This window comes from Schistocerca gregaria, chromosome 2 (genome assembly GCF_023897955.1).
Source record: "Schistocerca gregaria isolate iqSchGreg1 chromosome 2, iqSchGreg1.2, whole genome shotgun sequence".
Lineage (NCBI taxonomy): Eukaryota > Metazoa > Arthropoda > Insecta > Orthoptera > Acrididae > Schistocerca > Schistocerca gregaria.
In genome coordinates this window covers 923,255,444-923,280,659 of record NC_064921.1, presented here as the reverse complement: position 1 = coordinate 923,280,659, position 25,216 = coordinate 923,255,444, and the positions used below count along the sequence as shown (strand labels likewise).

The 25,216-nt window shown below is 41.2% G+C and overlaps 1 protein-coding gene across 1 annotated transcript in view; it reads left to right on the top strand.

The window, feature by feature from the left end:
- Positions 1-23,149, top strand: part of LOC126336054 (glutamate receptor 1-like) — an 88,899-nt gene extending 65,750 nt beyond the window's left edge. The window contains exons 6-7 of the mRNA XM_049999534.1: positions 5,224-5,411; positions 22,802-23,149. Of these exons, the coding sequence (XP_049855491.1) occupies positions 5,224-5,411; positions 22,802-23,149 (536 nt within the window). The remainder of the gene's footprint in view (positions 1-5,223; positions 5,412-22,801) is intronic.
- Positions 23,150-25,216: the final 2,067 nt, after the last annotated feature.

Here is a 25,216-nt window from a genome sequence, read left to right as displayed (position 1 = left end):
TGTTTAGCTGCCCGAGAAAGCAGCATCCTAGGCACCTTATATTACACGAGTGGACAGGCTACTCCAGTAATTAACCAAATGAAGTTCATCGAGCTCCAGCGTCGTAGCAGCGCACAAACATGGTCGAATCAGGACTCTCCAGGTTTTTTTGATGACGAGAAATTCGAGGAGCATGTCTTACATACGTACTGCGGGATAAGAAAACCGATGCTATTGCAGAATCGTCTTCTAAATGGGCAGTGCTATCACAATTATAGTGGATGTATGAGCGAGTTCTGTCAGGCCGAAGTGCAGAAACTAATGTATTTATATAACCCGTTCGGAATGGTGTCACAGACTTCTACTCTAAAGTGCCGCTTTCTGGAATGTCCATAGCCCTACAGTATCGTTGGACAAATTTCTTGATTCCACAGAGGGCATGCATAATGCAGTATGTTACAGTAACAACGGAAACAGTTCTCGAAAGAATAATGGTAACATTTGGGGAGGACGCAGGTGGCGGGATATGTAGGATTCGTATAGGAAGAGATTTCAGTGGGATAAGTATAAATATCAATCAGATTCCGGGAACCATGGCAGTAGCAGAAATATAGGTGATGGTTGATATAGTGGTAATGAGTAGGCAGAAACCAGAAAACTAACTTTCCTGTCGCCCGCGGTAAAAGAATGAAGTAGGAGACAGACTTTCCAAAGAATAGGACAAGAGAAGTGATGAGAAAAAGAAAGTAGCAGAAACAATTAGAAGGAATGAAGAAGGCACAGATATTTCCTATCGAGTTTGTGATACGCAACGAGCTATAACGGGAAGTTTGAAGACAACGATCATTGAGACAATAAAAAGTATTAGCGAAGTGAAAATTTAGTGGATGTAGATTGCAATTATCTATTTAATCACGATTATGATTTGCTAGGGTTGGCAGCACGATAGGTCTTAACAACAGACGGTATAGCAAACCTTTATCTGATGGCAGAGATAGAGGTTGTTTTAGAGTCCTGGTTCTAGCTACTGATAAACAGGATGTGGAATGTGCTGACGAAAATATCATTGTTCAATTGGTTGTTGCAAAGAATCTTATTGTCGATTCGCTGACTTGAACACTGTAATCGCCGGCCGGGGTGGCCGAGGGGTTCTAGGTGCTACAGTCTGGAACCGCGCGACCTCTACGGTCGCAGGTTCTAATCCTACTTCGGGCATGGATGTGTGTGATGTTCTTAGGTTAGGTTTAAGTATTTCTATATTCTAGGGGACTGATGACCTTAGACGTTAAGTCCCATAGTGCTCAGAGCCATTTGAACCATTTGAACACTGTAATCTCCCGGTTGCCAAACAAATGTAAAGATTCCTCGTTATAGACGACGGAGCAGTACGTTATTGACAACGATCCACACATTGGTTTTTGGCTTGGTGTGGATAAATGTATAACTGTGATTACGCTCCTAAAGTTTACGTAGTGCAAGACGAGATGGAGAAAAGTTGGTACCATTGCGATGGGTAATGGAAAAAATGAATGTAACCAGAAAGCTGTGCAGTCTCGGAGAAATTCTGCCAAAATTTAGAAAGAGTTCTATGACGACAGTGAAACGTAGACTCCCAGTGACATCTGAATAAATACAGTGGCTTTAGCGGAAAAAGATTGATCTGACTGAAGAGACAGAATTGAAAAGGGAGCCAGATGCAAACAGTATTGAAATCGAATGCTTCGTCGACAAAGATAGTAATGTGTTACGTGTGTTCGAATCCTTTTTAATCGTATTAGAAACAAGGGAAGCGTTGTTTATACTGGGAGAAGAGTCGGAATTAAATCTCCAACTGAGAGCTACGTCTGGCCATTAAAGAGTGAGGTTATCCTCGAAGAAATGATCGTCACTCCAAATCTGTGCACCAAAGTTTTGTTAGGAATATATTTTACAAGCAAGGAGCAGATATCAGCTACAAACAACAGTTTATTCTGTTGAATGCCGTCCCCAGTCACAAACTTGTCAATTTTAAGGATGCACCGGCAGGACTGAAAATGGTGGCATGTATCTGTTTGGCTAATAGGTATTAATGACTTATTGTGTATAATGTTTTGATTAGCTGACAAACTTCTTTTGTTGTGTGAATTCGGCTCTGGATTTAATGCACTTCTTTCTTTGTGTAAGTGTCAGATGTAGATCAAGTTTACCTTTCCTTTTCATTCGTTGCAGTGATATGACAGCTGATGTGTTGGTTTCTGAGTAATTTCTGCTTTGCGAACGCGTTTGCTAGACGTGAGATTCTTTAACGAATGCAGGTTATGGTCGGTGTTCTTTCAGTGTGAAGATAAGTGTCACACAGAAGAGGTGAAAATCTGTATCAGCATGTTCTGTTCTCCACACAGCAGCTGTGAGTGTATTTGTTTCATTCTCCTAATGACTTCTTAATCGTATAAGTCTGGTCTGACAAGGATGTTTACATAGAGCATCACCCATGAGTGACATGCCTGAGTTTTAATCAGGTGACTTGTAGGACTTTTTGTTTCTTTGCTACTGGATGAACCGGCTGGCATGCGGGAAGGGTGACGCAGCGATGTTGGCTGTAGTTGCAGTGATGTTGGCTGCACTGTGCCTACTGATATTTGAACAAAACCTGCTCTGGCGTCAAACGTAGTGCATGTAATTCAGATTGTATCATTTGCTACGTGGCGTAAGAGAAATGACACTTTAGTACTTTGTAGCATGTGTAAACGCAAAATGTGTATGATAGAAACATGCAAACCGTTGCTAAATGATATTCAGATCAATCTGGAAGGGTAATTTGAGGCCGAGAAATGATATGGTTTCAGTAGATTATTCTGATTATTCTTTTAATCAGAAGCTCAAATGGCTCAAATGGCTCTGAGCACTATGCGACTTAACTCCTGAGGTCATAAGTCGCCTAGAACTTAGAACTAATTAAACCTAACTAACCTAAGGACACCACACACATCCAAGCCCGAGGCAGGATTCGAACCTGCGACCGTAGCGGTCGCTCGGCTCCAGGCTGCAGAGCTTGGAACCGCACGGCCACTCCGGCCGGCATCAGAAGCTCAGTTTGTACAGTTTTGAGCACTGGCTCCGATTGGGATAGAGTTCCAATAATTAAATATTTTTCTTTTTTGTTTATAAAGTGTCGCACTGGCATATACACAGATGCACACAAGGTTAATGGTTTATTTTGTACATGTTTTGGTATGAAGAGTCGTAGTTCTAGGTAGAATTGAGAGTGTCACACGCAAGATTTACTGTTAGCATTGTAGTACATAAGAAACGTGCCATACATGCTGAGTTTACAGTTGCCCAAGTGATTGCTCTTGTTAACTTTTTTTCTCAACAAATCTATGGATTTCTTTGTTGGGACGATGAGAGTTAGAGCTAATATCCTTGTCTGAACCACAGTGTGAAAAACAGGGTAGGTGGACGTACTGTAATGCGACAGATATTAAAGAAATTGGAGGTAGTTTTGTTTTGATCGTCATGCAGTTCAGACACTTGGCAGGAAGACCCATGTGGGAGCCGGTCACTGATGTGCTTGTGTTAAACTTGCTCTGTCTGGACTTCTCACGTCACCTGCTGCAGCACCCGCAGTGCACTACATAGCTCTGTACGTTTTTGGGTATGTGGATGTAGGCATCTGAAATTACAGCAGCGGACTACACACAGATCCAATGGCAAAGCGGGATGCTTCAGTTGATGTATAGACTGATTATGCAAATGAAATGTATTTAATTTGTTATTGAGCCAATGAGGTATTTGCAGCGGATCCTCACCACGTCTATAATAAAAACTGTAACAAGTAAACTACAAAAAGATAGAAGGCACTGATCGAGATACATAAAACGGGTGACTATAATTTTTATTTACGTACAGGGTGACAATTATTGAACTATATGAAATCAAATCGTCATATTTCTGAACTGTTTGCATTAGGACATTCAAACTGCATCGTGGGCCCAGCGGGAATAAGTTTGCGCATGCATGGTTTGGTTTAGCGACGAAGTCCTCTTTCATTAGGATAGGTCCGTCAATAAGAAAATTGGAGCACATGGGGGGACTGAGATTCGGCATTTCGCGATCGAAAAGTCTCTTCGCCCTTAACGGGTGACTGTATGGCGTGCAATGTCCAGCCATGGAATTATACGTGCGATATTCCTTGATGGCTGTTCCCAACGGTACTGAAGGTCTCGAGAAATGATTTCATACCAATCATCCAAAGTGACAAGATGTGGTTCGTGCAAGACGGAGCTCGACCATTTCGAAGCAGGAGAGTGTTCGATGTCCTGGAGAACTTTGTGCACCGCATTCTGGCTCTAGGGTACCTAGAAGTCATTGGCATGGACCTCGATCGGATCGCATATTCTCCTGATCTGAACATAAGTGACTCCTTTCCCTGGGGCTATATTAAAGGCAACGTGTACAGCAATATCCCCAAAGCCACTGGTGACCTGAAAACTGCTTTTTAGTAGGTCATCGAAAGCATCGATGTTCCAACATTTCAGCGCGTCATGCAGAATTTCACTCTTCGTTTGCGCCATATCACAGACAATGACTGCAGGAATATCGAACAAGTCATAACCTAAATTCGTATACCTGTACTGACTTTGCATATCGAATAAAGTGTGTGCACGTCGTAGTTTGTAAGTAATTTACTTTTCCTCATATAGTTGATTAATGTCTCCCTGTACTTAATGAGTCAAAGTAAGGCGACAGAATAAGGTACTTAATTGAACTTAGCGTAATTGTTTCGCAGGACAGAGACATGGACAGCATGGTGGAAGATGTCAGTAAACATTATCACACATCACAAACAAAATTTAGATCCTAAGTTTTCTGCAGTATGTAATACAAACGATTATAAATACATAATTAGAGTTTTTCATATTTTCGTCCAAGTTACATAAATCCGGATAGCAGCAATGAGATGAGCACATGGTCACCTACAAAACTAATGTGCCATGTATGTGTATATTGTAAATGTTCGAGGCGCAGCTAACAAAAACAGTATTATTCTCTTATTTGGTATGTGAATTTACCTTAGCACCTTCACAGAGATACAAAACGTCCGAATTTATTTTGCAGATTAACATCCGTGTTCGTATTATTTAATGCAACAGGTTGCAATAAATTTTATTCTCTTGCTAGGTAAGTTTGATAGTATCATAGAACTACACTGATAGCCAGTGTAAAGGCTAGTTTGGTGTGATGCGATTCCTTCTTTGTCCACAGAGTACTTCGCCATTGGTGACTACATGGACGAGGAAGCGCTGAGCAAATGGTTACGACCAATGCGCGAGGATATCTACTGGGAGAACGTGGTGTTTGCGGTCCGCAAAGGTTGGCCTTACCTTGAACAGCTCAACGATATCATCGACAGACTTTTCGAGGCTGGAATAATAAGCACGTGGGAGGGACAGGTGTGTTTACAAACCAGCTTCTGTTGATGTCTGATGCCTAAAAGTTATAGAGCATACCAAATTAATATTCATTTATGTCAACATATTAATTTCATTAGTTACAGTAGCTTTTACTGGCATGTACTCGTCAAAGATCTCTCATTACAGGCATAGTAATGACCATAGCTCAGTTCCTCCATCAGCAACCTTCCTCTGAGAAGCCATGGGTACATCTTGTCCTAAAATGCAGTCTTAAGACAAAATAAGCTGCGATGGACAACGGTAGAATTATCCGAGTTTGTACAGATATGATGTACATGTACAACCTAACAAATGATCACAGTTTCAGAAAACTTGGCTGATTGATTTAGTAGAAAGAGCTTTACAAATCTTGCAAGTTATTAATTAGTTGGTGCATCTATATCCGTTATGCGAGGAGCGCGTTAATTGACAGAGATAGTGGATTTCCTCCTGAGGGATATCGGGCCGAATTATGCCCAACTGGCGCGTTATACTGTCAATATCTGGAGCTGGTAAGGGGGGGGGGGGGGGCGTGCCTGCACATAATGCTACAAACGTTGTTAATTTGGGAGAGATCCGGGGAACTTTCTGGCTAAGGTAGGGTTTGGTGAGCACGGAGACGAGCATTTGAAACATTCGCCTTTTGTAGGCGGACATTATCTTGCCAAAATGTAAGCCCAGGCTGCCTTTCCTTAAAGGAGAATAAAACGGTGCCTCGAATATCCACGACATACCACTGTGCTTTAAGGGTGCCACGGAAGACAACCGAAGGGGTTTTGTTATGAAAAGGAATGGCACTCCTGGTTATCAGGCCGAAAAGTTAGGGACATTGAGATCCGTATTTCACCACTGTCCAGGACGTCTCGAGGTAACTTCACTGGTCATCGGAAATCCGGTAGAACTGGGACTCATCATTGGAGACAATTCTACTCCAGTCAATGGAATTCCAGGCCGAGTACATGTCCGGAGGGGTCCTCGAGAGCGTTGGGATACCAACCTGACTGTCGGCCATACTATGGCGGACAACCGTGAGCGATGGTCTGGGATGCCTTTCTTTTCATAGCAGGACCCATTTGGTTACCATCCGCGGTCTTTTGAATGCCAACGGTTTCCCTACATCGTATTAGGCATCGTAATGTCTCTCTATATTCTTAGCATGTCACTGTAAATTGTGGTTACCCCCAGGCTGTTATCATGTGTCCAGTTACATATGACATCAGGTGTCCTGATTTGATTGTAATGCACGTTAGTCCTATGTAGTCATAAATTCACACGACTCCCGCTGTTATACAAAGTGTGAAAAAAGAAAAAGGGATGGTCAAATTTTCAAGAAACATTTCAATCACGTAGAAGAAAAAATATGTTACATAAACAAGTCTACAGAAATGCTTTATTTCCATGTTTATACAATTCGTCAATACATTAGTCTTGGGAAACAAACAGGAAAAGAACGTTTTAGCACAGTATGAAATTATTTCCTAAATGAAATGTTTAGAATACTTTCCGTTAGCAATGACACAAGCAATTAATCACCTATGGGGTGATGCATCCCTAAAGAATTGCGCACAGTTTCACAGCATTCCACAATACGGACACAAAGACTCTGTACGTGGAGTATCGGGGTTTTTTATGAAGAAGGTTTCGAATTCCCTCGCAAATAAAAGTCTGGTGGTTTTAGGGTTGGAGGGCGTGGAGACAAAGCAATTGGTCTATCTCTTCTTACCCGTCGTTAACGGAATCTGTTATTAGAAGCCTAACAACATTATTACTTAAATGAGGAGGATCTCCATCAGTCACGAAGTACAGGTTTTGCCTCTGTTGTGAAGTCTTTCTACGAGAAAGAGTGGTTCCTCCCTTGAAATTGTCTCCGATGAGCCTGGTTGGAAGAATATGAGGCTCTAACAAACGGCCTCCAATAGTGACGACCCAAACGCTGACAGAAAATCTGTCTTGATGATGTGATTGCAAAATTTCGTGAGGATTCTCGATGGCGCGTGTGTGCTAAATGAGAACATTTACAATCTGATCAGGTTAAAACTGAGACTCATCCGTGAAGAGTAAATTTACGCTAAAATGAGGGCTGACATTACTGAATGAACCATTCGCTCAAATGCAGCCGTGTAGAAACATCAGCTGAAGTGTATTGCCTGAAAGCCTTATACTTGGTTCGCATACATGCTTTTCTTATGTATCATTCTTCAGGGCAGTCATGTGGTGAATGCTGCTTGTTGCCGCTAACTGTCTTACGCTGACACTATGGTTTTCGTCAACTGCCCGAAGAATTTCCTCTTCCAGCTGATATGTCCTTTTACGCCTCCCAACAGCACGAAGAAGTTCCTTCTCCAATTGATGTGTCAAGTCCTTTATGGCCTGCCCGAGAAGCAAATAGTAGGCTCAAACGTCCCATGCTCCCTAAGAAGACAATCAATTGCTTCCAACGAACTCCTCTCGTGGCGCTAGGATCATTACCATCTGCAGATTCCTACAGCAAATCGGCATCTGCCAACTCCACATCTGAGTACACTTCCATTGAACTGTGCTGGAAACCAAGTCAGTGGTGAATCATTGGTGAACACGAAGGGCTTGAGTCTACGTGTGTGCACAGTCTCTGATGCACAACCAACAGTTCATGCTACGTGCTTGGACAATCCGTGATGAACTCTAAAGTGATACGTGCTAATAGAGCAATGAAATTACCAGCATGTAAACAATGAATATAGCTGCTTGTCAAAATATATGAGCAACTAACACATTATAACACGAGCAATGAAGTGAGTGAGTCACATGACAACATTACCATAGTTCTATAGCAACAGCAAATGCTGGCGGTGAACCGAAGGGTTACAAATTACTATATCTTCTAACCAAACATAATCAAAAGCGTACTGTAACCTTTAATGTAAGAAAACATTTCATGTAGTGGTGGAACGTTCTGTTTCTGTGTGTTTTCCCGTGATTGCTGTCATTATGAAGGGAAGTAGAAAATGAGCTATGGAATATAAGTATAGTGTTGGCAGACCCACGTCAGTGTAACACACTTTATTTCTCTATGTGTGAGGAATGTTTTCCGAAAGATTGGTCGTATCTTTTTGTTACACTCTACATAAAATTAGCCATTTAATAACGATCTTGGATTCTAAATTGGTCTTGGAATCAGCGTTTTTAGCAATTAAAGCTAAATGCCTATATGGGAGATGTTAAAAGTGTTGAAAAAATAACAAATTACATTTTCCCAATGCCCTATCCATCCGTCGTAGCCTGCCATTTGCTTCACCTACAACTGGGCCTATATCCTTGTTCCACTTCATACCTCTACGGATTGTTAATGCCAAATATTTACATTATGTGCCTTACTTTAAACAGTACTCTATATTCGGTAATCAAGTGATCATCATTGTCATGATCATCACCATGATCATTTAAATTCATGGCTTTGGATCCAGGAACGCGCTCCAGTTTGAGTTTTCTTAGCTCCATAGTTCTCTGGGCCGACTTACGTTCTCTAACCGTTTGGTATATGTTTCAAATTTTTATAGAATATCTGCCGTATTGCATACTGTTTGTGTGTTCCTTCTATTTCTACTTATATGTGTGGATTTCATCTGTTGTCGTAAATTTCTTAATCTCATTTATAATATCTTCATTTCTTAATTTTTCTTGTAGTTTACATCCTTTAACTGGTCTGAGGGATTGTATTTCTGACGTCACTACGAATTTATATCTTCGTTATTTGCGGTCTGTGATCAGACCCATAAAACCTCAATGGAACAGTTTGTATTTTATTAAATTTCTTTAGCATTTCCTTAGATGTCGTGTATAATGCCGTTTTATTTGTCTTACAGACACCCCATAACTTTGATGTTTTGTTCTTTATAACTTTATCAGAGTGCAAAGAAACGTCGCTCAGCAGGTAGTTACAAGGACGTAATAGTTGATTAATTAGTCTTCTACGACTATTCTATGATCGCACTTTTTTCCCCTCGGAATACCATTACTTTTATATTTACCATAGATAGTTTGAACTTATAATTTTTATAAGTTGGCTGTAATTTCAAAATATACTTTCGTATTTCTTCTTCTGAAGTGACTATTGTAATCTGACAGTCAGCATACATTAATGGTTTTGTATAATGGTCCTCATCTCGTTCTGTTCCTTTGTGGTTCTTTTGTATCCTAATTCCACGTTGTAATCATATCATTTATATTTAAACTGGATTTAATTGAGGAAAGACTGCAAAAGTTATCTAACACCGTGGTTAACTACAATGCAGCTCTTAATTATTTTGTGAACTGTTTCTATAACAATTTTCGTAGTACAGCTTCTTATATCCAGTAATAAGTATCATGGAATTTAATTTTCATTTAAAATTAAGCTCTGTCTAACGACTTCACATAGTCGAAAAAGCTATGTGTGCCTCATTATTAGACGCTGTTCTTCTATTTACGAATATATGATCCAGTGTTGTTCTTCGTAATCTAAAACCATTCTGGTTTCTAGTTAAAATTGTTTCGACAATTGATCTTAGTGTTGGACTTAAATTTTTGGCATCTATTATAAAACACTTATTCCTCTATAATTATTGTAGACTTTTCGATCTGCTTTCTTAAAAAATTGAGTAACCAGTAGCTACTGACCAGATATCTGGTATTTTACCAGGAAATATTTTACATATTTGGCACAAACTGCTATGGGTGCTTTTTTACGCTCCTATTTGGCAATTTCTGTTTCTTAATTATATTCTGCTCTTAATTCCTTCGTAACCTCTTTATATCTTCTAAACTTTTTCTCAGTGTTTCAAAAGCGGGTTTCTGTAAACGACTACTTATATTCTCTCGTTCTTCGTTAATATCTGCAGTGGCAGTTTTCATTAGCATTACTCATTTCCTCTATTTTCATATAATGATTGTCCGCCCCAGTAGCTGAGTGGTCAGCGCGACAGAATGTCATTTCTAAGGGCTCAGGTTCGATTCCCGGCTGGGTTGGAGATTTCCTCCGCTCAGTGACTGTGTTCTCCTAATCATCATTAATTATCCCCATCGAAGCGCAATTCGCCGACGTGGCGTCAAATCCAAAGACTTGCACCCAGCGAACGGTCTACTCGACACGAGTATTTTCATTTCTGTTAGCGTTATTATTTCTTCTCTATCGTGATAGAATATTATTTTTACAAACTGAGAAATATTCGTATGAAAAGGTATCACTTCCTTAATATTCTCTTGTACCAGATATCAGCGATGATTCTTTTTGGTTAACAGTTATGTATTGAAATATGGATCTTTGATCTCGAACAGGTAATGTATACCTGTGACCATCGTTTTGTTTTTAAAAAGCATTGGTGATTTTCCAGTTATTAAAAATTGCTAATTGTCTTAGATTAGATTACGTTTAGTTTTCGTTGCACAGACCAAAAAATGAGATGATTCTCGTGGGTGTCGAACACGTCAGAAAGTATAACATGAAAAACATAGAAACTTTAAATATGATACGCACTTTCCTCATCATTTCTCAACAGATTGTCAGAGTATGTGAATAAATATAGTAATCTGGAGCTGCAAATATTTACAGAATTAGTACACTGTCACAATGAAACGTATTTATGCACTTTTAATAAATTCATCATACACAAAACACCTAATCTTCTGTGTTGTAACCAAGTGCTGTAGAAACTAGTATCTAAAAGATATTTTTACTAAAGCTGGTCTAAGAGCCCTGTTATTATCTAAAAGATATATTTTTTAAAGCTGGTCTAAGAGCCCTGTTAAGATATTCATCTGAAAAATAAAATGAGTTGCATATCGAAAAGTACTTTCCTTTATTTGAAACCAAGTTTTTAATCGCTTCTGACAATTTATTGAAAATGTATGTTCCAGAATATTAGAGTCCTATTTGGGCCAAGGAAAGGGATTTTAGGCGATTATGTATATTGTTCTTGTTCCTATTACTGATGTTACGTATGGAGCTATTGGTTGGAAATAGAGACATACTGTTTGCCACAAATTTCATTAAGGAAAGACTATACTGAGAAGCAGTGGTTATAATACCCAGTTTCTTTAACAGCTTTGTATGTGATGTTCTTGCATTTACACCACAAAAAAGTCTTATTACATGATTTTGCACTTTAAACGCTTTTGCTTGGTTTGACGAGTTACCCCCAGATTGTGATCCCATATGAAATAATGGATTGAAAGTAAGCAAAGCATACAACTTTTTATATTTGTATTCCTCCATCTGACATCATTCTCATTCCAAATATACAGGTTTATTTAGGCGCTTCAGCTATTGTGTAGTATGCCCAACAGAATTTATTATCAAGTCGAATTCCAGAAATTTAATACTGTCAACCTCTTCTTTCTGGAGCTCTTCACATGTCATACACATGCTGGACGAAAGTGCCTTACAGGCTCTGAATTCCATATAGAGGGTGTTTTCAACGTGTAGTGACAGTGGATTAGCTTTAAAGCACTTACGAATGTTAGTGAAAATTTGATTACTAGACATTCATAAATCTGTACTTGTCTTGCTATTTATTGCAATGTAACAGACGAGAGATTTATTAATTTACTCAAGAAATGCTGCAGGCTCCCGATCGAACCCCAAGGAACACCACAGGAAGAAGAGTGATTACTTACTCTACAAGAATCACGCAACGAAATCATGTGTTTACTGTTAGTTAGGTAAGACTCGTACTATTGCTCAGCAGTGCCGGAGGCAACCTAATGTTACTGAACAGAATGATGAGATTCATCCGCTGAAAGGGCACAGAAAATGGTAATAGCTTCACATTTGTTATCTAATGAATTAAGTACGTTCTCACCGTACGTGTAAATAGCCTTCTCTATATCGGAACCCTCAATGACCTCGAACTGTACCTTTCACAATATATTACTTGCAACCGACGCCCCGTCCACTATGACTTCACTGGATTCTCTGCAATATCAAAAATTGCCGCCGTCGCTTCTTAACGCTATGCCACTACGCTATTATATGCCTAACGTGTGTTTCTGCGTTCGTCAATAACGTCGCTAACTTCTTCTACACTCTGCTTATCTCTGAAATTACATCTTGTACAAGCTATTGACTGAAGCCAACCATACGAGTTCATGTGGCGATGTTATTTAATCGTTTTTTAAAATGTTTTTATAATTTGCGTCAGTAATTTTATAATATAAAATTCTCTTATATTTCATTTTAGGTCAACCTAATTCTGATCACGCATGCATATGAAATTGTAGTAGGTTATAGAGACATCTGTGTGAGGACTTCCCCTGGCTAGCCCCACCATTCATTCCCAGTACATCTATATTACTTAGTCATCCTACCTAAAACACTAAGATACGCTATCGGATGAAAAGCAGCGGGACGTCCTACGTAATGCGGAATAGGCCACTAGGTATCACGACAAGTGGACCTGCCAGGGTAACAGGATACGAGGAATAATTGTATTGAGAGGCACTAGCAGCAGAATGGCACTGACAGGAGACTCGATTAGTTCTCACGTGGAATAGGAATAGTCATTGGACGTCACCTGAGTAACATGTCGTTCACAGATATTTCAACCCTTCTTAAGCTGCCCAAGTCGACTGTTCGTCATGTGATCTTCAGGTGGAAAGTTGAAGGAACAACCACAGCTAAGGCACAATCGGACAGACCTTAACTACTGGCAGACAGGGAATGCCGGCGTTTATTTATTTAGACGTCTCGTTCCGCAGGAAGTAACTAAGGAGCAAATCTCCAACGTCATGGAACGTGTCACTACACGAAATTGCAATATAAAAATAACAGATAAAAATAAAATATATATGAACACGAAAAAAGTCAAGCCAGGTTAATTTTTTAGCTGACTCCTCGACAGAATAGGAGTAACACGTGAGTAAACTTTTCAGTTTCAATTTGAAAGCTGCTAATATTTTTGAATTCTTGTGGATGCAGCAGTATACTACACCTTTCTGCACAAGAGTTAAGGAACTCCGATTTTAATGCAACTTTGATATGAGTCGAGTATTAACTGAGTGAAAGCTGATTATTCTTCGGAACAAGCTAGTATTGTTAACAAGAAATGACAGGAGTATACATATTTTGTTAGGCCAATGGCAAAATACTGAGATTCATGAATACGTGTCCACAAGAGCACAAGAGGTTCTTGAACTTATTCCACTTATTGCCCAAACCACCCGTTTCTGAACCAAAAATATCATTTTAGAACAAGAAGTATTACCCCAAAATATAATACCATAAGACATAAACGAATGAAAATGAGCTACGTAGACTGATTTTCGAGTCAAGTGATCACTTACTTCGCATACCTTTGGAATAGTAAAAATGTTATCCTTATGTCTTTGAACAAGATCCTCAACGTGGGCTTTCCACAACAGTTTACAACCTATTTGAACGCTTAGAAATTTGAACTGTTCAGTTCCGCTAATCATATGCCCATTCTGTGAAATTAAAACTTCAGGTTTTGTTGAATTGTTTGTTAGAAACCGCAAAAACTGAGTCTTATTGTGATTTAACTTAAGTTTATTTTCTACAAGCCATGAACGTATGTCATGCACTGCACAAGTTGCAACCGAGTCAATTTTGCACACAACATCGTTTACTACCAAACTAGTATCATCAGCAGACAGAAATATTTGAGGGTTACCCATAACACTAGAGGGAATATCATTTATATAAATAAGGAACACGAGTGCCCCAGCACTGATCCCTGGGGCACCCTCTATTTGACAGTAACCCAGTCAGACCCCACACCACAGCCCTTCTCAACATTGTGAATAATGACCCTTTGCTGTCTGTTGCTAAAAGAAGAGGTGAACCAATTGTGAACTGGTCCCCATATTCTATAATGATGCACTTTCTGGAGCAATATTTTGCGATCAACACAATCAAACACTTTATTTAAATCAAAAAATATGTCTAAGGTTGGTTTAATCCATCCAGGGGTTGTTTAATCCATCCAGTACCTCACAGAGAAAAGAGAATTTAGCATTTTCAGTTGTTAAACGACTTCCAAAGCCGAACTGTATATTTCATAGCAAATAGTGTGACATGAAGTGATCAATTATCCTTACATACACAGCCTTTTCAATAACTTTATAAAACACTGATGGCATAGAAATAGGTCTAAAATGGTCCGAAGTATCCCTTTCTCCCTTTTTATAGCGCGTCTTTACTACTGAGGTCTTTAATCGTTCAAGAAACCAACCATTCCTAAGAGAAAAACTACACATATGGCTAAATACAGGGCTAACATGTGCGTTGCGGAGGGTGACTGTAAAAAATTGTATTAAATCAACGGAAGAGGTCACTAGAAAGTCCCAAATGACTACCAGCAGTCCAACTAGAAAATGACTGTGTGTAGGGTTTTAAGAAGAATTGCGCAATGGTCGAACACCATCTTCTGAGTCACACATTCCTGCAGTCAGTGTTACAAGACTCTTGAGGTGGCGTAAAGAGCGTCACCACTGCACAGTGAGTGACTCGAAAAGTGTGTTATGCAGTAAGGAATCGAGGTATACCTTGTGGGAACTCGATGAAAGGATCTGAGGTCTGAGTTTGGCGAATGCCTAGTAGAACGGTATCTGTCATCATTTGTAAAGCCAACAGTTAAGTACACAAGTCACTGTATGGGTATTGGTATGGTTTTCGTATTTAGGGTTTGGTCCCTTTACTGCTCTTAATTAAACGTGAATGTGGAACGGTATGGACACATTTTGCAGCACTATTTTCTGTGTACTGTAAAGAGACATTTGGAAGACTACGATAGCATCATTATGAGAATACATTTTCATAAAGCAGCATCTGTGAGGCAATGGTTTGTCCACAATCAGAATTCTGAAATGGACTGTCCCACAAGAGTCCCAACTTGAACCCAACGGAGCACATTTGGGATGAGTTACAAGATCGACAGCTGTTCAGACCCCAGTGTCCTACATTATATTATTTCTGATTTCGCCACTTGAGAAACAATGAGCTACCATTCCTCCATAAACACTCAGAGACCTTACTGAAAGTATCCCCACCAGAATTCAAGCTGTCATAAGGGCAAAGGGCTGGTAGGCCACACATTAATGCTCTCTAATTAGTGTATTGATACTTTTGATCAGATAATATACTTTCGACCCGATCGGAAAGCAGCCTAATTTCACCAGACAGCAAAAGGTCTACAATAGACTAAAACTGCTAACAGGCTGTACATAGGAATTAATGTCTTTAACATTCGACGTAACCTACAAAACCCTCATCTGCCCCATCCTACCTATGCCAGTTTTGCATGGAAGTCATCCCCATCCTAAATACTACGAATCCCACACAACTCTAGAACGTCGTTTATTCGGCCTTGTCTTCTCCATCTGCCTATGCATTCACACCCACCTCCTGTACCAGTTAATCACATTTACACATCGTCTGTCAACGTGAGACTCGACGCCCAATAGTCTCGATAATCCCCCCTCCCACATTCCCATCCTTGAGAATCCTCCCTGCGGCCGCACCTCTATTAACAGGCCCCTTCATCTCCATGCACTCCATTTACTCACCAAAGGAATTTCAATCGTTTTTCCCTCCTAGACAATTAACTCATTTTTGGGATCCATCACTCTACAAACCCCTGTGCCCAAATTACGACATATAAAGGCTTAACAGTCTGTTTCCTTGTCCTGCTGTCATCCCACCCCTATTATAACACTTAAATCCCAGGTTTCAGTCATTTTCCACAAATATATTTCTCATCATTTTAGACCCAACACCCTCAGCAATACCTTCCACATCTCGATCTCCACTCACAGTGAGTAAAACCTGTAGATTATCTTCAATATTGAAGAAATGTGATGTAAAAACAGACATAATGTCTTATAGGACAACAGCAATCAGTGATTTTACACTCCTGGAAATGGAAAAAAGAACACATTGACACCGGTGTGTCAGAGCCACCATACTTGCTCCGGACAATGCGAGAGGGCTGTACAAGCAATGATCACACGCACGGCACACCGGACACACCAGGAACCACGGTGTTGGCCGTCGAATGGCACTAGCTGCGCAGCATTTGTGCACCGCCGCCGTCAGTGTCAGCCAGTTTGCCGTGGCATACGGAGCTCCATCGCAGTCTTTAACACTGGTAGCATGCTGCGACAGCGTGGACGTAAACCGTATGTGCAGTTGACGGACTTTGAGCGAGGGCGTATAGTGGGCATGCGGGAGGCCGGGTGGACGTACCGCCGAATTTCTCAACACGTGGGGCGTGAGGTCTCCACAGTACATCGATGTTGTCGCCTGTGGTCGGCGGAAGGTGCACGTGCCCGTCGACCTGGGACCGGACCACAGCGACGCACGAATGCACTCCAAGACCGTAGGATCTTACGCAGTGCCGTAGGGGACCGCACCGCCACTTCCCAGCAAATTAGGAACACTGTTGCTCCTGGGGTATCGGCGAGGACCATTCGCAACCGTCTCCATGAAGCTGGGCTACGGTCCCGCACACCGTTATGCCGTCTTCCGCTCACGCCTCAAAATCGTGCAGTTTGCCTCCAGTGGTGTCGCGGCAGGCGTGAATGGTGGGACGAATGGAGACTTGTCGTCTTCAGCGATGAGAGTCACTTCTGCCTTGGTGCCAATGATGGTCGTATGCGTGTTTGGCGCCGTGCAGGTGAGCGCCACAATCAGGACTGCATACGACCGAGGCACACAAGGCCAAAACCCAGCATCATGGTGTGGGGAGCGATCTCCTACACTGGCCGTACACCTCTGGTGATCGTCGAGGGGACACTGAATAGTGCACGGTACATCCAAACCGTCATCGAACCCATCGTTCTACCATTCCTAGACCGGCAAGGGAACTTCCTGTTCCAACAAGACAATGCACGTCCGCATGTATCCCGTGCCACCCAACGTGCTCTAGAAGGTGTAAGTCAACTATCCTTGCCAGCAAGATCTCCGGATCTGTCTCCCATTGAGCATGTTTGGGACTGGATAAAGCGTCGTCTTACGCGGTCTGCACGTCCAGCACGAACGCTGGTCCAACTGAGGCGCCAGGTGGAAATGGAATGGCAAGCCGTTCCACAGGACTACATCCACCATCTCTACGATCGTCTCCATGGGAGAATAGCAGCCTGCATTGCTGCGAAAGGTGGATATACACTGTACTAGTGCCGACATTGTGCATGCTCTGTTGCCTGTGTCTATGTGCCTGTGGTTCTGTCAGTGTGATCATGTGATGTATCTGACCCCAGGAATGTGTCAATAAAGTTTCCCCTTCCTGGGAGAATGAATTCACAGTGTTCTTATTTCAATTTCCAGGAGTGTATAATGTTACTTAAAAACCGTCTTGATTGCAATTTTTTTTTATTCATATGACCGATTACGGTTCATTCAGAACCATCTTCAGATCTGATATTTCAGTTACAGGAGTAACCCGTCCAAATCCAGCAGTTTTCACATGCTACGTCACATAAAATGTGACGTGGCATGTGAAAACATAAAATGTGACGTAGCATGTGAAAACTGCTGGATTTGGACGGGTTACTCCTGTAACTGAAATATCAGATCTTAAGATGGTTCTGAATGAACCGAAACCGGTCATATGAATCAAAAAGAAATTGTCATCAAGACCGTTTTTTAGTAACATTATAAAATGTGATGTAGACTCAATGTTTTCATTCAATGTGTGGTACTTGATATTTGTAGGGAGGACATTTCTCAAACAGTAGTCTTCAACAGCCGATATGTTATGCCACAGAGATTATGAATACAATCACTGTATATTTTGTTGCCAGTAGCATTCTGTGAGAAGTGAGTGAGTCGTGTGATGGACACATTGCTGAGCACTGCCTGCTTATCTGTAATTTAGGATGTGTTTGGAAAACCGATAGTTTTACTGGGATTCCTCTTTCTAGGTTCGAGTTAATAGTTTCATTAGACAGATCTCATTAACCTATTCTCATGGACTGCACTCAGAGGTTTAGAGTTATCACCCCTTTACCATTTCAACAATTAATTTCATGACGTAGTCATATTTGTAAAAAGAAGTAAGTTTTGTAAGAATGGTTATAACTGCAAAGGAGGATATTTGAGTTTCAATATGGTTTTTGAATGCTAGCCCTTTTACCTCAATCAGCAAACTCGGTATCCACCACTGTCTAATAATTTAATTGTGTGAGTGGACACCCTGTACTTTGCGAAACACAGTGGTTAAAACTGAATCATGATCTGCTAACAATAGTCGCACATCCTTGAATTGCACTACGCAACACTTCCTGATATTGAGCTGGAATCCTGCTGTGCTGTATTTTTATGTTCATCACTTCGAGCAATAACGCGTCTGCGTTGCCACAGGTAAGCCAAGAAAAGTAGTTAGGGTCAGTTGTACGTCATACATCATAGTAACATTATACGGTTGAACACTACATTTAAAAATTGTTTAAAGGGTGAGTTTAGGTAACGTTTAGCGCAGAATTCACTTACAGATTCATTCTTACAGGCAGTTTTATATTTAAGTGGGTATTATCTAGCACTGAAGAACATTTGGAGACGCAAGATTTTGAAGGAAACGGACGTATGTATATTTATCTATACAGACTGTTAAATATTTATTTGATTTATTGATTCTTTAATGTTGAGTAAATTGGTTTTGTATGTTTCTTCATGATCCATAGGACTATTGCTAATTGCAGGAGTCTCAGAAATCTCTTAACCACAAACAATATCGCGTGATCATTGACTCATGACATTTATAGGGAGAGATCATGATGCCTGTTACGTCCTGATCAACCTCGATACTGAGAGTACTGAACATTCCAGTACACTCTCAAGATCTCTCACCCAGTGAACAGAGGTAGTCACGGGTTACCAGTAGACTGAAATGCCATTGCTCTTCAGCCATTACAAGTGATCTACTCTGGTACGGAAGCAGTATTGGGATGAAGTACCCTTATCTGTTATCCAGTCTCAGTTTGACTCGATAGCGGCCCGGTTAGAGCGCGTGTATCTGCAGTTCAGTATACCGAGTTTGCCACACTAGACAGGGTGATTTAGCTGCCACTACAGAAATCGTTTTATGCCATCCGCAATGTTATATCTGGCCTTTGTAATGTAATAAAATAAATTTTTTATTTGTTTTGTGACTATTAGTGTAATGTAATATAATAGAATATGAGCCGTTACTAATAGAAAAAAGATTACTTATACAAAAAAGAAACACACATTACTGCAGTGGCTCAGCATAAAAGAGAAATAATGTTGGAATATTATTAACAGTGTAATATGTTGTTTAATTTAGCCCGACGTGTATAAGCACACAGTAAACTAGCTCAGTTGTCAGGGTAGTTACGTAATAGTCTGTAATTAATTGTCCTTTTCTTATTTATCCAACACTAGGATCGTGAGAAGTCGTGTGCTTTTTGCACCAGAGAATATTTGCAAAGTCTGTTCGATGTACACGACAGTAGTGCGTAACGTAATGTCGTGGTTTCGCCTCGGTTCCCCAATATAAGATAACAATAGTAGCATCTACAAACGAAATCTTATAATGGAACTGGAATCCTGTGACCAGATCTTTTCTGCCTGGAATTTTATCTTGTTATGTAAAGAAAATCTGTAAATAAAATGGTTAAATTATTAGTATCTCCCTCCAGTCGCGTGGGATCTGAAATAAAGTTAATTGTCCTCACCGACGGCACGTCTCCTAGATGAGCTAAAAGAAAAATGTTAAAGATTTTTCTAAGATGGCGCCTAACACTGAAAATTCTTTGTTGGAGCCCATATCTACTTAATACAATAAAGGTGTCAGATTGACAATAGACTGACCACATACACAAATTCTTTTCACAAAATAACTATTACATTTTTCGTGTTTTAAATACAACTTACATTATCAGCTGGTACAGCAAGATGGGCTTTACACAAGCACGTCCTCTTAGGTCCGAATCCAAGCAGATAAGATTAGCGAATGACAAAGGAAAGATAGCTCATGCATAGAAGCGCAAGAGTCCATTGTAGTTCTCTCTCTTCTTCTTTGGCGTACTTGTCGATTATTAATAAAATCTATCGTAATATTTAGTTTACTTTTTTTTAATCCACGTCCACCCAAGAGAAACAATACACCATAAAATATGCGCAAGATTTTCGACCTCTCGCTCGCTACACGCAAACTATTAGTCCTACAGAAGAAAAGGAGAGGACATTTTTGTGGAAAATGTAATGTACTTAAATTTTATTTACTTCGTAGGCTTTCCCGGTGTTATCATTTTTTGTAGTCTCCATCTATCCACCATTATAAATTTTCATTGAGCCTCAGCAGCAGCGTTAATCTGAAGATGGTGGACATGAATCTCCGAAATTTCGAATGACATTGTTCTTACACTCTAGCAGGAGACCAGAGTGCACTATCAAGAGTTAAGGTTTGTAATGGGATACGTTTTTGCTAGAGGCCACGGTTTTCGATTTATTCAATAACAAGTACAAAAGTACCCTTCAGTCGCACCTCCAGCCCCACAAACATCTCTCACCAGCCAGGATTTCTAGTATGCTGTTCTTGCAGCTCCCTCCTACCACGGTACATAAATTTCGACAGCACAAACTGTTCCCGATATTCGTTCTGTTTTGGTCTGTATTGGATGTGATGTTACGCCACCAGCATAGTAAGCTACTTATTAAAATTGATAATTTAAAAGTGTCCGTAGTTAAATAAAAACGGCTTTTGAAAACGTTCCGCTAAATCTAATTACGTTGATCCAGAATCCGGATCCAGGATCTGGATCCATTCGATCCAGACTTATTATTTACAAGTACAGTTCTTTCGCAGTCAGAAGGCCGGACTAATGTAACGATGTAGTTGTTTACTATATTCTATTAAAGTTTACAAAACTGATAGTTAAAGTTTATGTTACGTTATGTAAACCGGGGACCTAGAAACGACGGAGAGGCTCCGTCCCAGCCGCAGCCGCAGTGGGCCGCCACCCCACGACGACTACCGCAGTCCACTTCATCGCTCCTCCACCCTCACCGAACCCAGCATTATTCTGTTGTTTGGCCCCCCGATGGACCCCCCAGGGAACGTCTCACACCAGACGAGTGTAATCCCTATGTTTGCGTGGTAGAGTATTGGTGGTGTACGCTTACGTGGAGAACTTGTTTGCACAGCAACCCCAACATAGTGTAGCTGAGGCGGAATAAGGGGAACCAGCCCGCATTTGCCGAGGCAGATGGAAAACCACCTAAAAACAATCCATAGACTGACCGGCTCACCGGACATCGACACAAATCCGCAGGGCGGATTCGTGCCGGGGACCGGCGCTCCTTCCCGTCCGAAGAGCCGTGCGTAGACCGCACGGCAAACCGGGCGGGCTAGTTAAAGCTTACTCAGACCACAATTTTAGCTTTTTTAACTGCCTCGACAAAGTCGGTGGTGTAAGACGGCCAGTTATTGAAGACTAAAAAAGGTGGAAGTTGGGAAATAATATGTGCAGTCGCAATTTTTTTGTACAGTGATACGATTGAAATATCGTGTGGCTATGGTCTCCCTTCTGGTAAACCATTCGCCTGGTCTTTCGAGTTGACGCCACTTTGGCTACCTGCTCGTCGATGGGGATGAAATGAAAATGATTAGAACAACACAACACCCAGTCCTGGAGCGGAGAAAATCTGAGACCAATCCGGGAATCGAACCTGGGCTCTCAGGATTTACTTTCTGTCACGCTGACCACTCAGCTACCGGGGGCGGACTAGTGATAGGATTGAGTGCCGTAGATAACATACTAGAAATACTGATTGCTGGAGCTGAGTCATGGAGTGGGGTTTCTTTTGAAAGTCACTTTGTACGTTTTTCTTGAATAACTCGAAAATACGGCGTCCAGCGAAGAAGTGCCCAAGTACAAAATTTAATTTCATTACATTTCGGCCGGCTGCGGTGGCCGAGTGGTTCTAGGCGCGCGGCCACTACGGTCGCAGGTTCTAAACCTGGCTCGGGCATGGATGTGTGTAAATGTCCTTCGGTTGGTCAGGTTTAAGTAGTACTAATTCTAGGGGACTGATGACCTCAGAAGTTAAGTCCCATAGTGCTCAGAGCCATTTGAACCATTTGAACCATAACTACAAAGAGCTCCACTTCATTTTTACTGTAGGCGTTATACTGTGCGCGTAAAGGGTCAGATAATATGAAACTCTCACTCGTGTTTTGTGAACAGCAGATATAACACTGCGGGTTGCATAGAACGACATCGATAGGGGCAGCTGCATTATCCTATGTATCCCCAAATCAACAATACATTTAATCATGTCTCCTTCCAGCTACACTGTCCACGACCTTTCCTAGCCTCGCAGTTTTAATTCCCAGAAATGCACTTGCCAGAATGGCAATACGTAGGCAGACTCTGAGTTGTGCGAATGTTTTCCGCAGGTGGCTCGCCAGTGGCTGGTCCCGCGAGTGCAGCTCGCCGCCCAAGTAGGGATGCGGTCGTACGCGCAGGCGCCGGATGGCCCGGTGAAGCTGCAGCTGACGCACGTGCAGGGAGAGTTCGCGCTGCTGGTGCTCGGCCTCTGCATGTCACTGATCGTCTTCGTGCTGGAAACTGCCGTTCACTGGAAGACCGACGGTACCACACGCTTGGAATTTAGATCCTCGATTACAGTGACGCTGGAGGTGTGCCGTCCAGCAGTCCAGCTGGAAGAGGGGGCTCAGTCAACAGCGGCACGAGCTCACGGTGGTCGGCGACACAGCGGAGGCGTTACCGACTTCATCTGTTAATGTGACATTTGTTATTCAATATTCTATTGTGCTATCACATTAATCTACTAGTTCATGTAATCCAATCAATGTGAGTATCGTAGAATATCGTTTATTTCAAACAGTTGTGGACGGGAGTAGGGTGGTCAGATAATTACTTTATTGGACAACCGTTTCCAAAAATTTATCTTCACAGTGTTGATAGGTGTAAAACAAAGAAAACCCGATTTAAACACAAAAGTGTACATGTATGTTTGACGTAACACATTTTAGAAACAACATGGAGAACCAGCGAATGTACTGTACTGTTTGTACTAGTATGCCCTGAGGTCGCGTTGGAAAGCAGTGACAATAAGAGGGCAAATGCAATGCAGATGGATCGTCGTTAAGTTCATTAAGTCGGTGAGAAGTGGTCAGCATATACAGATACGTTCCGCAATCTTCATTCGTGATCCATTCTCTTCATATAGCGTCACATGTTCTCCTTAGGCTCTCGTAGAATTAAGGTATTGGGACAAAGAAATTGCCTGTCGTTTCAAATATTGTTTCATTTGTATGGAGTTTGTTGGAGGTAGGGTTACATACAGCGAATCTTTTACTTTACTGGTCCGAAAACACTCTATAGACTATATATTGTAGGCTATATGTAATTGTTAAATGTTGGCTTATATATCTGTTATTACGCATGGCAGTCTTAGTCTTTATCTTCGTAATGACAGACAGGTGCAAATGTATAGCTTGGACTCTTCTCTACCTGTGTCTGGTTTAATCATTGCTGCACTATAATACTTTTCATGTAAGTTTACGTAAAATCAATTTGCCATTGGCGGTTTTCCAATATTCTTGCTGATTACTTTTTTAACTTTGAAATAAGCCATATTCGTCATCTCGTGTACGTATTTGTTAATTAACTTTGTTATAGTCCTCCCAAAGTTTTCACACTACTACGCATTTTCTAGTTTGAGGAGTTCAAAATAGCTATTCAAGTAGGCCTACAGTTTAAGAGAGTCTCGCGGGGTAGGCGCCCGGTCTAGGGAGCCTTCCACAGTTCTCAGTTCGTTAGCATCCCCCCCCCACCCCCCACCCCTTCGGTGGTTCGAGTCCTCCCTCGGGCATGGGACTGTGTTTGTGTGTTGTCCTTAGCGTAAGTTAGTTTTAGATTAAGTGGTGTGTAGACCTAGTGACAGATGAGCTCCGCAGTTTGGTCCAATAGGAACGTACCCGACCGGGGTGGCCGAGCGGTTCTAGACGCTACAGTCTGGAACCGCACGACTGCTCCGGTCGCAGGTTCGAATCCTGCCTCGGGCATGGATGTGTGTGATGTCCTTAGGTTAGTTAGGTTTAAGTAGTTCTAAGTCTAGGGGACTGATGACCTCATATGTTAAGTCCCATAGTGTTCAGAGCCATTTGAATAGAAACTTACCATAAATAATCAAGCAAATTTCCTGAACGTTTAAGAGAAGGAGAGCACAAGAAAATGTTTCTTAAAAATCTCAGACTCCTTATTTTTTATTTTCGCAAACAACGTACACACAGCAATTCGAAAGCTGACTTCTTATTGTTCAATCCACATCACAGGAGCCTCAAGGAAGCGAAAAGTTTCCTCTCTGGATGGTCCTTTCTCAGCACGGTCGTTGTTCCTTCCTCTTCGTCGCACGGGTCTCAGTCGAGAATGACTGTGATAGTTATGGTATCATCCATCAATGCATGACAACCGCGATGATCAACTTTATATTAATGCCACTATTTAAGATTGTCCTGGTCGCGTTCTCCAACTTCTATACATTCTGCACTCAGTCCAACTAGTTCGAATACAAATTCGATTGAGCTTATTCATTCTAGACGTCGTAGATAAAGTGCCTGCTTGTTAATCGATTGTAAATAGGATCACAGAGACAGGTTACATGAAATATTTATTTATCTCCATAAGCTCATCTTCAGAAAAGACATGGAGAAATTCTATTACATTTTCGTATCGTGATGCAGGGTAATTAGAGGATGTGAAGTACTTTAATTTAACGCCATGTGTGGTAGTCACATGCCACGTTATGTGTGAAACAACTTTTTTGGTTAATGAGGGAGCATGGG